Raw genomic sequence first — 12,395 nt, 5'->3', positions numbered from 1 at the left:
TAAGGCTAGCGGGGGTTTCAGGCACTACTAATACTGGGGTGCCTGGGGGTGTGGTATACCCGCCAGGGTAAGCGGGAGGTGAGGGGGCCCTCCGCCAGAAAAAAATTAAGATAAATGGTTCAAAATGTTCAGTTTTACGGCCTTCTGAGGGATATTTTGTTAATCCTCACAGTATTCTATGAGCAATATTAATCCAATTAAGTAAAATATATTCAACTTAAAAATTTCTCTGAGCTCTGGGGGGGTTTTATCCCCCAAAACCCCCCCTCGCGGCGCCACTGGCTTAGTCCAAAGTCCAAAAATGTCCAAAAATCACCTCACGTAATTAATGGACTCCCCTTTAGATGGTGGCTAGCTGAAGTGCCGTGTCCCGAGGGCGCGCTTCGTGAAACTACCGTTGTAGCTAGTTTGAAGCTTCGTGGCCAGTTTGAGAATATGGATTAGAGCCAAATAAGCTACAAGTAGCTTCTGCTAGCTCTTTCACCGGAGCTTCCACATTAGACAATACCTGTGGGATCTGATAACTAAATTGAGAACCTTTTCGCCAGAAAGCTACCGTTTGTGGAATGGAAGTACTCCTATCCGTGGAAGTGACTGATTTGCAAGAGCGTTTAGTAAGATATTGCTGATTTCTCTTTTCCTTGAATTCTGTTTTACAATGTAAGATTCCCAATTTATAGATGGGAGATTAAAATCTCCTCCAATAATGATTACACGTTTACAGTCTCTCCGAGTAAGTGCAGATATTTGATTTTATAATTGTTAGATAATATCAACTTCGGGGTTTGTTCTATAAGAGAGCAGTCAAGTATGCACCTTTTTTCGTTGTTAAATTGTACACCTTACGGTTTTTATTTCACTGTCAGTTATTTCATGGGCGGTGCTGGTAAATGTGATTTAACTCATATAAAAACTTCACCATCTGTCCTATCGCGTTGATCGTATCTGCAGATTTTACTTCCTGGGGGAAAAACTTTGTTGCCACTTATATCATCCGTAAGCCAACTCTCTGTTCGTATGAACACGCCTGTGTCCTTAAGTTATGCTTGAATTTAGCACTCTAGTTTTTAACCCTAATGCAATCAACTAAGACAAAGTTAATGTCATATTTTGTCGATTGACTCTCGGTTGGTTCTTTCTACGCTTATGTAAATTAGGTGGGCGAAGTGCCTATTACATTTGATGTAATAGCTTTCCCTTGAATACGCGTTTTGTTTATTTTCTTATTGCTTTTGCTTATTTTCCGACTCTACCGCTACTAAGTTTCTTTATGTGGCGTGAAAATTTTCAAATACGGATTGCCTCGGAGGCTACGTTTATTTCAAAATAACTTGTGTAGGTTTGAATGCAGAGATAACTTAACTCGTTTCAAAAATTCAGTGTTAAATTTTTCTTGAGTCTTCTACATAGTTTATGTCAAAAACTTGGAAGCTTGGCTCATGAAGCAACTTGAATCTTTTGCCTTCATAGCATCAAGAGCCGAAGAGTACGGAAGCGGATGCGACTGAGCTATCAGAGCCGGAGTAAAACTCAAGGAGCGTAAGCCCAAATTGTATTAATATTAGCGGATGAAATGCACGATGCGCGAGAGGACGTTAGCAACGGATTTGAGTTGTGTAAATAGAGAAGTGGCTGACATGTAGTTTCTTGTACGTGCTATCCATTAAAGTTTTTTTCCAGGAAGTCTGTGGTAAAAATCATGGAAAAAGAAATGATACCGAATATTTCCCAGGTGACTTCAACTGGCGTAGGCTCTGTCGTATCATTATACTACTCGAGTCAGTGGCGCAGCGAGGGGAGGGGTTTGGGGGATAACCACCCCCCCCCCCCAGAGCTCAGAGAAATTTTTAAGTTTAATCCATTTTACTTGATCGGATTGATTTTACTTATAGAATAGTGTAAGGGTTAATAAAATATCCCTCAGAAAGCCGTAAAACTCGCCATTTTGGACCATTAATCTTAAAATTCCGCAATTTATTAATCTCGCACCTACCGCTTATCCTGGTGGGTATTCCATACCCCACACACCCCGATATTAGTTGCACCGAAACCCCCCCCCCCCTCCCCAGTCTTAATTCCTAGCTGCGCCCCTGACTCGAGTGATACTTATTGATTTTTTTCCTGCCTCTTGTAAATCCGTAGTGGGTACTGTTTTCATCTCTATCAAAGTTTTCCGACCGCATTTACTTCGTGTGAAAGTCATGAAAACTGGTAAATTCGTTTTCCATCGCTCATCAAAATATCAAAATGTCGTGTCTCTTTGATGCCATTTTTTTCTCCGGTTGCATTTCGGCAGCCATCCAAGACGTACGTCTCTACCGACTTACGGCATTGAAGGACCTCACGATGAGCTAAAAGTTCCGTAATAAGGCACAGTAAGAATGAAGTTGAACCTCCAGTGCAGTCTACTTAGTTCACTAGGTGATACCCGAGTAGGGTGGCTTCCTATTATTTTTTTATTGCCTAAATCGAAAGATTATTACTCCTGAAGTACGAATTTCACACTTTTAGATTTTCGAATGACGATATATATTTTTCACGATTAAACGAAAAGTTAAAAATTTCAAGCGCGCGAAAACGCGACGGCTAAGTATGAATGCTGGGAAAACTCCGTGTGACGTCGTTCTGGTACCCGCTGCCGCAAGTGAGGTGAACTTGGGGCGAGGCTTTGAGCGAGATACGACGCAGGATGCTAGCAGGTAGCTGAGTACCCAGCTAGCTGGTAGTGCTTGGCTTAAATAAGAATTATTAATACCCTGTTAAACGAAGAAAACTTTCCAACCTTAGCCAATTTTAATATGTGATTATTAAGACATGTTTCCCTGAGCTCTGTGTCTCATGCATACATTGGTAATCTCAGACGATGTAAAACTCCTATTACTCGTATAGAGAAAAGGTCTCTGTGACGTCACGTGGAGTGGCATAGCATGGGCGCCTATCTGGCCTTTTTCAAATGAGGATAAAATTGACCATTGCCATTCGTCTAAACCGCTATTTCTAAAACCAAATAATTTGTACATTATGAATACACTAATGGTGGGTAACGAATCGCAATAAATGCCTTTCGTTTTCTTTGATGAAGTAAAATACCCTATTGTATTCTTCAGTGAAAACCTAAAAATTTGTTGCCGGTTTTAAAGTTGGTCGGGTGTAGGAGCTGGTCATTTGTGCATGATGTCCACAAATACGGTGGTTTCCTAATTTTTTATCGTCTAAATCGAAAGATTATGACTCCTGGAGTACGTATTTCACAATTTTAGATTTTTAAACGAGGATATCTATTTTTCGCGATTAAATGAAAATATTCCTTCGTGAACTTCGATGATGTACGTATAAATTAAACCGTTTATCCCGGCAAAAAATAAAATTCACTGCGCTGATTAAAACCTCTGTCAAAAATCCGAATGCATTCATTGAAGTGCATATTGAACTCGTGCTGAGTGTTATTTTCTAATCCTAAAATAAGTTACACAACGTATCGGCCACCCTCATTACGTTCAAATAAAAAAAATGGTTCTTGCAAACATGTAATCATAATAATTTTATCTTACGAGGCTTCGTGAACAAAGCGTTAGATAGATTAAACTTATCTCTAATCGCTCTACCGATGATACCGGTTCCTTGATTTTTAACGTAACTATAGTTATCACTGATATCACGAGGAAGGAACAGCATTTTCAATTATAACGTTCTGCAATCTTTCGCGCTATTATGCATGGTTAGTGGAACGTGGTTTGATGCCGTCATTATTATTGGATCTATGCCTTCCCATTTGATTCTTTTCCATTGAGAGGAGTTACGAAAACATTTTTTTTTCAACGAGCAAAATTTCCTATTTCCGTTTGGTCCGTATATACCTCATGGAAAACGCCTCAGCCTTGCTTGGTGCAACGCGTTTTTTTTTACAATTCGGTGTTAGTGGTTTAGTGCTTTGTTGTCGTTATTTTTGAGATTAGATAGTGTTATTAACAGACTTTCCGAAGCACTGACTTTTACGGGAGAATAAGAACTGACAAAAAAATTTATTTTCGACAGTTCCTCTTCTAACATATTCATAGGAAGAAAATCTGTTATCGACTTGTAGTTCTTTTCACCTAGCACATAATGGATGGTAGCGTAGTTAAATGGTGGCGTTTAGGGGGCCAAGCCAAGTAGATTTATATGGATAGTTTTACGAACTTCCTAAGCTCGTCTCACACCGTAAATTGGTCTGCAATTTCAATTAGAGCATCATTCTAGCTATAAATCCAATTATTTTCCTCCCCCTCATGTTTTTATGACATTCTATCGTCTAAAACGACTTTCAAAATCCCCTCCTCGCTCAGTACTCGCTCCATCCAAGTACTTTGTCTACTCTTTATCTCATGTAAGAGTTTCTTCTCCTAGAGAAGCATGTTTATCACCTTATCATTCCTTTTCTCCTCCGTCCATACCACTTTTTCCACCCTTCTTCATTTTACTCATCTCGGACGCTTTCAGTCTTTTCTTGTACTCCATTCTTGTACTTCCACGACGTTCCTCAAGGTCAGAATCATAAAATAATTTCCTCTGTGATTTAGGAATCCTAAAGATCCTCCTTTTCAAAAACGTCTCCTTTTCTTAGTAGTTCTCTTCGTGATGTTCTTACTGCCATTCCCGTTTTTCTCTTATGTAATTGCAAAAATAGCATACTCACCACTCCACTTGCTTTACTTTGAGCCAATCTACTTTCTTGATTGGTATGGAGACTTGAGGCCTCGGCGGTTGTTTAATGACCGTATTATCTTCGGGTTTCCGGTGCGTTGATTCATTTTATGGGGGTTAACAGTTTCGTCTACCTTCCAGCTGGCTTCGTCAGGTGCTGAATGAAATGCAAAAAATTTCCTTAGACGGTAGTAGTCAGGCGCAATTTCAATGACGGGAAAGACAAAGACAATCCACTAAACTGTGAAAATAATGCGTGCGTGAAAATAAATAGGGAAGTGGAAAATTTACGGTACCTGAGAACTGTGACTACTGACGATTGGAGTATTTATGAAATATAAGAAAGATAGCATTGGAAAAGAGGCCTTCTACCAGAAGAAAAACTCGCTAAGCAATGAAACCCTGGTTTTGGATGTGAGAAGTGTTATGTATGGAGTGTTTTCCTCTAAGAACATGAAGCATGGGCATAATGTAAGAGGGAATAAAATATGCTAGATAAATAGATAGATGAAATATTAGTTTGGAGAGGGATGGAGTACTTACGTGTGTTTCCTAGGCAGGTAAATTTATTTTATTCGATTTAAACCAAATAAAAAATCATAAGTTTCGCAAGCTATACATTTCGTATGTATTGTGCTGAAATTTATAGTAATGGTTACTTTTTACCAAAATGGAGGTAGTTATTACGGCTTGCTCTCCATAGGCAATTTTTTTCGGAATTCATCTGATCGTTAAAATAAAATTTTTAACGTTATGAATTTGTGGTGGAATTTAATACCATATGATCGTGGGGAAATATACAATGTGAGACCCTGATCTCAGACCACAAGTTTTAATTGTTAGGAGGAGGATAAGTGCCTCCGGGATAGTTGATTCCTAAAAAATGGTTTTGCGAGAAGTCATTTCAGTCAATGGAAAACAATTCAGAGGGGGCTGGAGCTCCCAAAGCTTGCTGCAGTATATATTGGTCAACACGAAAAAAAAGCAGTCGCTGAGATTGCCGCATACAGACATGAAATTAAGGTGTCAAAATCGCTAATCCTGGTCAAGTATTTGTATTTTAACGCATGTAATTTTAGTGCAGCCCTTTAAATAGGATGATTTCACACGAATTTCAATGGACAATCAGGGCAAACTAAAATAAATTGCTGGCTACCTGTACTTTTTATTGATTAGTAAAATAATAGTCCAGAATATTCCACACATAAAGTCTTAGTATTCACCTTCTCCCCTAGCGTAAAGCTATACATATTTTGATGTGCAAAATTCCACGATATATCAGCATTGAAGAGATCTCTGGCAAGGGAGAAGAAACAAATGCTATTTGAACATCAATGCAAGGCTAGCCTCATTATATTAGCAAGCCAATTCACTCTCTCATATTTAAAAGCATCATAATTCGATATTTTAGATAGAATAGTTAGACTGTGGCATATAACAACGTAAGTACTTCTTTTAACAATTTAGCATAATTATCCCAGTTGCTCCATTATCTTATTCAACTTCCGTCCTTGGAAGGAGCATTGGGAGTGACTTAAAAAATAAACGGAATGCGGAGGACTAGCTGTGAAATACTATAACTGAATTGTTTTGAATGTTCTATAAACTACGGCTCATCTTGGTTTAAGAAATTTGAAAGTTATGAATGAATTAGTGATTACATGAAAAATTTCCCTAGGGCAAGCGGTTATAGAATTTATGCCTGAGATAAAATTTTAATGATGACCGTGGAAGGGTTAAAGATAAAATAAATTCAGAATATATCAAAAAGTGCATTTTATTAACTTATTTAGATGCGTTCAGAGTATACATTTTTGTAATGTAATGAGTTCATGATGTAATCATGTCGAAAAATCAATAATTGTGCTGTTACATGCGCAGTCTCCTTGGTATGTTTCCTTTGACGTAAGCGACTCAAAGAGTGAGGGATGTGTGCGAGCATGGTAAATCACGTCCAGCCCTAAAATTTATACCAAAAACAGAGACCAATTTTCAGTGGTTGAAATTATTCCAAAGTCCGACAATATGGTCTCCGGCATACTCTTCGCTGCTGCTGGAACTGCTGCTGCTGTCTTCACCACTACCTCCACCGCAGGGTGTGCAGTTAGCCCTGTAAGGCCAGTCGCAAACCCTCGTCTTGAGGCTGAATTCTAGTCCATCAGGACAGTTGATGGTGTATGGTACGCCGTTGGAGCACATAATGAACGAACTGCACGAGTCAGGGTTCGGGAGCAACACCGCGTATTGGCCATCCACTTCGGGGCAATGCTCGCTGTATTCCGGTGGGCAGTCCTGCTCCTCGCTACTGCTATCGTCCGATTCGTCGCTTCCGTTCTCCTTCTCCAAGTCTTCTTCGCCGTCCATCTCAACTCCCGTTTTCGCCTTGAACGTGCAGTCCTCGCAGCCGGCGACGGCGGGCTGATCGCATATGTGGTTCCAGCGGTCGAAGTGCAGTCCGGGCGAGCAGTCCTTTAGGATTGGCATGCCGTTGCTGCACTCGTAGAAGCGCCTGCAGTCGTCGTCGTCCGGAAGGAACACGGGGAATTCACCGTCTACATCGGGGCATTCCTGGGGCTCGTAGTCATCGCAGGCCCGTCTTCCCGAGATGGCCGCAAGCAGCGAGCTGAGAGGACCGACGTCCGATGGTGGCGCCGCTTGTGTCTCTACGGCCGTCAACGTCAGAACCGCGAGAGAGAAGATAAGGAAGGTGAATTTACCTGAAAAAAGTAAGTACAGAGCCGTTTTTTTAGGCAGAGATAATTCAAGGAGATATTTCTGGAGCCTGGCTAATGAATACGAATTCAAAAAAACACCTTGTACGTTCTGGAAAGATGAAAGTTTTCACAGAGGTGACCGTAGGCCACTGACTTGGCGGAAATGATTCGGGGAAGACTTTTGTGTTTCCTACCGGATCTAAAACAATATTGGAATTGCTTTTCGCGGGCGTAGTCTGCCTTTGTCTTTATGGCAAATAGCTCAATCGAAACAGCACTACGGTTTCAATTGACACTTATACCTAGTGGGAATTCCGAAAATACTTAATGCATTTAATCCACATGAACCACTACATTGGGAAGACTGGGCTTGCCACTGTTAGTCACCCGTTTAGTGGGAAGGCTGGTTTTAATCCTTTTTTTTGCCCGCAACTATACCCAATGTCGAGCTGCAGCGCTGGGAACAAGCCTTAAAAGTGCGTGCAGAGATTTTCCGTCGAATGCAAGCTATGTCGTCATCGTCTCACGACGTGCAGTGCACGACGGGAAAAAAATTATGTTTGCATTCAATGCTACCGGACCACTTCGACTCCAGCCACGAATTACCTTCCTACCGGTGGCGAACGCCCGTCAACCAAGCGTCGCTCTAGCTTCCGTCGGCGGACTACAATTTATTTTCGCATTCAGTGCAAGTGGACCACTTCGACTCCAATCCACGGATTCTCTTCCTGCTGCTCTCGACACTGGCCATCGCGGCTGCGAGGCAGGGGGCCACGAAGTTAACGCTCGACGCACACAGACTGATACGCTACAAAATTAATATACTTATATATATTTGGACACACCGCTTATGAAAGCCGCTGTACACGACGAATGATTTCATTCGCATGATCATTCACCGTGTATGAAGGAACAATTCGCGAATGAACCTTCATGCGCATGATCATTCAGTGAAAATTAGAACATGTTCTATTTTGCTCGCATGATCCTGTGAATGATAACGTGATCATTCAGCATGATCATGCGCATGATAATTCAGCAGTCTGCAGAAACCATACTTTTTCCATTTTTTTAAATTTGCTTTCTTGGCATAGGCAAAAGCTATGCAGATGACTGAAGAAAAAGTTAATACTGAATTATTTTTAAAGCAGTGAAATTATTTAACTAAACGTAGCCTCCGAGGTAATCCGCATTGCGTTAATTTTCACATCAAAATAAACTGAGGATCGGTAACGCCGGAAAATAACGAACATTTCAAAACGCGTACTCAAATGTAATAAGCACTTCCAGTGTAATACGTCCACCTAATACATATAAGCGAGGAAAGAACCAACCGAAAGTCAATCAACAAAATATGACAAACTTTTTCTTAGCTAATTGTCTTAGCGTTAAAAACTAGAGCGCTAAAATTGAGCATAAACTTCAGGACGCAGGCGTGGTCATAGGAACAGAGGGTTGGTTTACGGAGGATATAAGCGACAGCGAAGTTGTTTCTCCAGGATATAAAATCTACAGATACGATCAACTCGATAGGACAGATGGCGGATTTTTTAAATGGGAGAATCACATTTACACAGTACCGCACACGAAATAACTGACAATGAAAAAAAAGTGTATGCTGTAAATTTAACAACGAAAAAGGTGATAACTAGATTGCTCTATTATAGACCTCCAAATTCCGAAGTTGATTTTATCTACCAACTATAAAATCAAGTATCCTCATTTAATTTGAGAGATAGCTAAAGTGTAATAATTATTGGGGAGATTTTAATCTCCCATCTATAAATTTGGATTCTTACACTATAAAATCGAATTCAAGGAATAGAGTAATGAGAGAGATCTTGCAAAAGGTATCAGCAAATCACTCACTTGCACAATTAGTTGACAAGTCTACGAGAGGAAATGAAATATTAGACCTTTTAGCAGTAAGTGATCCTAAGTTGATGAAACAAGTCAATATTATCGACGGTGAAAGTGAACACAGAATTATTTTTGCGACCTTAAAAATGGGAGTAGAGTCATCTTTAAAACCAAAACGTAAAATGTATTTATTTGACTATTGCAACTTCATTAAAGTTGGCCAGATGTTTCATAAATTGCACACGGACTCCGCAGCTAAAACAGAAGATAAAGGCACTGACGTATCTTGGAAATACTACTCCATAGAATCAACGAATGTATTCCTCAGAAACTGTAATATGATGGTGAAGAACCTCGCTGGTACTACAACGATGCTTGGAGGGACCTTAGGAAACAGAGGGAACTGTAATTTGCTGTAAAAGTCCGTTACATTAGGTGAAAAATCGAAGGAACTTGAAGCAAAGGAAAGGTACGATGCCCAACGTTCGAAAACCAAGAAATATATGCGTTCTGCACTGCAAAATTTCAAGAAAAAAATATTCAGTGAAATACTTGAAGAGAATCCGAAATAGTTTTGGTTACAAGCAAGAGCGCTTCAGGGAAAATCTTCAACAAAGGATTCGTAATTTGTTAAAGATGGGAAAATACTCAAACATTGACAAAGCGAACACGTAAAATTCTCACTTCGAAAGTTACGATAACTCAAACCTATCGTGGAGAACAAATGTAAGAAATATTTGTGGCTAAGGGATACTGAAGAATTTAGGATTGGTCAAGGGTATTGTGGGAAGATTTTGGGATGAGAAAGCTAAAGATTCGTCAAACGAAGACATTTCGAACTCGTCCGGCCACATCTTGAATATGCAGCGAGAATATGGGAGCCGGTCGAGATAGACTCAATCCCGGAACTAAATAAAATTCTAAGGAAAGATTCGTCAAAAACAGCTACTGGCATACAGAAGGCTTAAAACAGATTTTAAACAAGTAAGAGACTCGGAGGCTGCGCGCTAAGCATATATTGCATGAGCAATTGAGATTGGATATCTTTAAGAGCAACTCGGAGAGTATCATATTAGAAACCCACTACTTTTCCAACTACAGCTTTGATAGCTCAGTCGCGTCCGCGTCCGTCCTAGTCGCCTCTTGGTGCCGTGAAGGCAAAGGATGCAGATTGCTTCATGTGCACCCCTTCCAAGTTTTCACCGACCTGGCCCCATCAGTTGAGGGGCTCGTGGGTGTCTAAATGTTAATGAAAACGATAGCACGTTCTTTCCATTTACGCTGATTCCTGGATTTCGTAGATAAAAATCATGGAAGAAGAAATATTGGCGAAATATTTCCTGGAGACTTCAACTGGCGTTGGAACTATCGAATGATCGTATCGTACAGACAGCGTTACTGAGATGTTAAGCGAATTAGACTGGGAGCCGCTGGAGACTCGGAGGCTGCGCGCTAGGCTTACATTGCTTGAACAATTGTTTGAATTGTTAGATTGCTTGAACGATTGAGAATGGATATCTTTAACAGCCACACGGAGAACATAATATTAGAGCCCCACTATATTTCCAGGTCCGACAGAAGCGATATATTAACAGAGATGTTTTTCCAAACGGATAGATATGGGAATTCGTTTTTCCCTCGAACCATAAAGGATTTTAATTAATTCTAGTCGTATTTTCCATAAAGCACTTCCTTTTTATTTGTTAACGGCTATTGTCCCAACACCCCCTGCCACACGCCTTTTAGGCGGCTTGCGGGGTATTATGTAGATGTAGAAGATTATACTAAATGAGTGGCACTCTTTGGGAGTTTTTTCCTGCATCTTGAAAAATCATAGACGTTTCATAGATATTTAACGAGTTAGGTTGGGGGCACTGTTTTCATTTCTTTCAAATTATTCCCACCACATTGGCTTCGGGGGAAAATTATGATAACCGGTAAATTTGATTTCCATTGCTCAAGGTATCAAAATGTCTTGCCTGTTTGTTGACATGTTTTCCAAGGGAAGTTTGTGGTGACTGTCGGCATAGGACTTCACGAGTAGCTTACATCTGATAAGTTGGCTCAAAGGAAGGAGGAAGAGGGAAAGCTAACCCTCAAAGCTCTCTATTTTTTACACTAGTAATTTTCGAATTGTATGCTTCAATGAATAGCTAGGGTTGCAAGGTTGGTTGGTCGTAGGAGCCATTTGTGTACTATGTTCAAAAATTTATGGCAATCAGTATGATTCTTTTCTTGAGTCACCTCGATCTGTTAGGATTTTATTTTTTGGGTTTCCAAACGATTTATTCGCGGAAAATTTTCATCCCGGGAGCTAACGCTATACCCATTCGTTCACCTGGCTCTCTAAGTTCCCAATAATAATCCGTCGAAATGTGGTAAAACATATTTGGGGTTTTGAGAAGCCAAGGGATACTAGTAACTATTTTAAATCTAATCAGAATTATGTACAGAAATTTTTAGTAAAAATAGACAAAAACTTTCAATGGATACGAGTGAGTCTTCGTTCTATGTTGACTCGGTTGGAAAATCAAATAGCCTACTAAATATTATGTTTATTTCGTATTTTTTCTTTCCTCAATTTATGCACCCCTCTTTTTTTGGAGAAGCAATTATTTTTACCCCTTAGCTTCTCACACTGTCATATAGCATATCCAGGAAGAATCATCAAAGTTCGAATTCCTTTACATATCTCTATGCCAATAGTTCCTATTTCACTAATATATGGGGATAAGGCGTATCCATCGCGCAGTATAACAGTCGGCATTCCTGTTGATATAAATGTACTCTTACCTGCCATGGCTTCGTCGGGTTTTTTCTGCTTCCGTGCGGCGAGAACCTTTCGGGATAGGAGATATTGACAATGGTAAGTTAAATCCACGAGTGAAGCGCAGTTTCATCAGTAATCTCATTTATATTCGGGCATATGAACTCCCCCCTCCATCCACTAAATCCTCCTATCCATTCAATTCTTATCTCCTCGTGATAGCGAGCGCGAGATTTTGTTTCGAGAGATTTGGATTTTTAGGCTTTACGAAGCACTGCTGCATTTTGTCAATTGATTTAAGCTTTCACGGTCCATGTTTATAACATATTAGTGCTTGGGTGTTTCAGCGTGTTTGTTGGTCTGCTACCAAC

General features: G+C 40.1%; 1 protein-coding gene across 1 annotated transcript; it reads right to left on the bottom strand.

Annotated features, from left to right (window-relative positions):
• Positions 1–6,444: 6,444 nt before the first annotated feature.
• Positions 6,445–12,154, bottom strand: LOC124160821 (peritrophin-1-like). Its single transcript, XM_046536909.1, has 2 exons — positions 12,051–12,154; positions 6,445–7,400 (listed from the first exon to the last, which is right to left on the bottom strand). Exons 1-2 carry the CDS (start codon positions 12,055–12,057, stop codon positions 6,676–6,678), a joined length of 732 nt encoding a protein of 243 aa, XP_046392865.1. The 5' UTR covers positions 12,058–12,154; the 3' UTR covers positions 6,445–6,675.
• Positions 12,155–12,395: the final 241 nt, after the last annotated feature.

This window comes from Ischnura elegans, chromosome 6 (assembly GCF_921293095.1).
Source record: "Ischnura elegans chromosome 6, ioIscEleg1.1, whole genome shotgun sequence".
Classification (NCBI taxonomy): Eukaryota; Metazoa; Arthropoda; class Insecta; order Odonata; family Coenagrionidae; genus Ischnura; species Ischnura elegans.
This window is presented reverse-complemented; position numbering and strand designations above follow the sequence as displayed.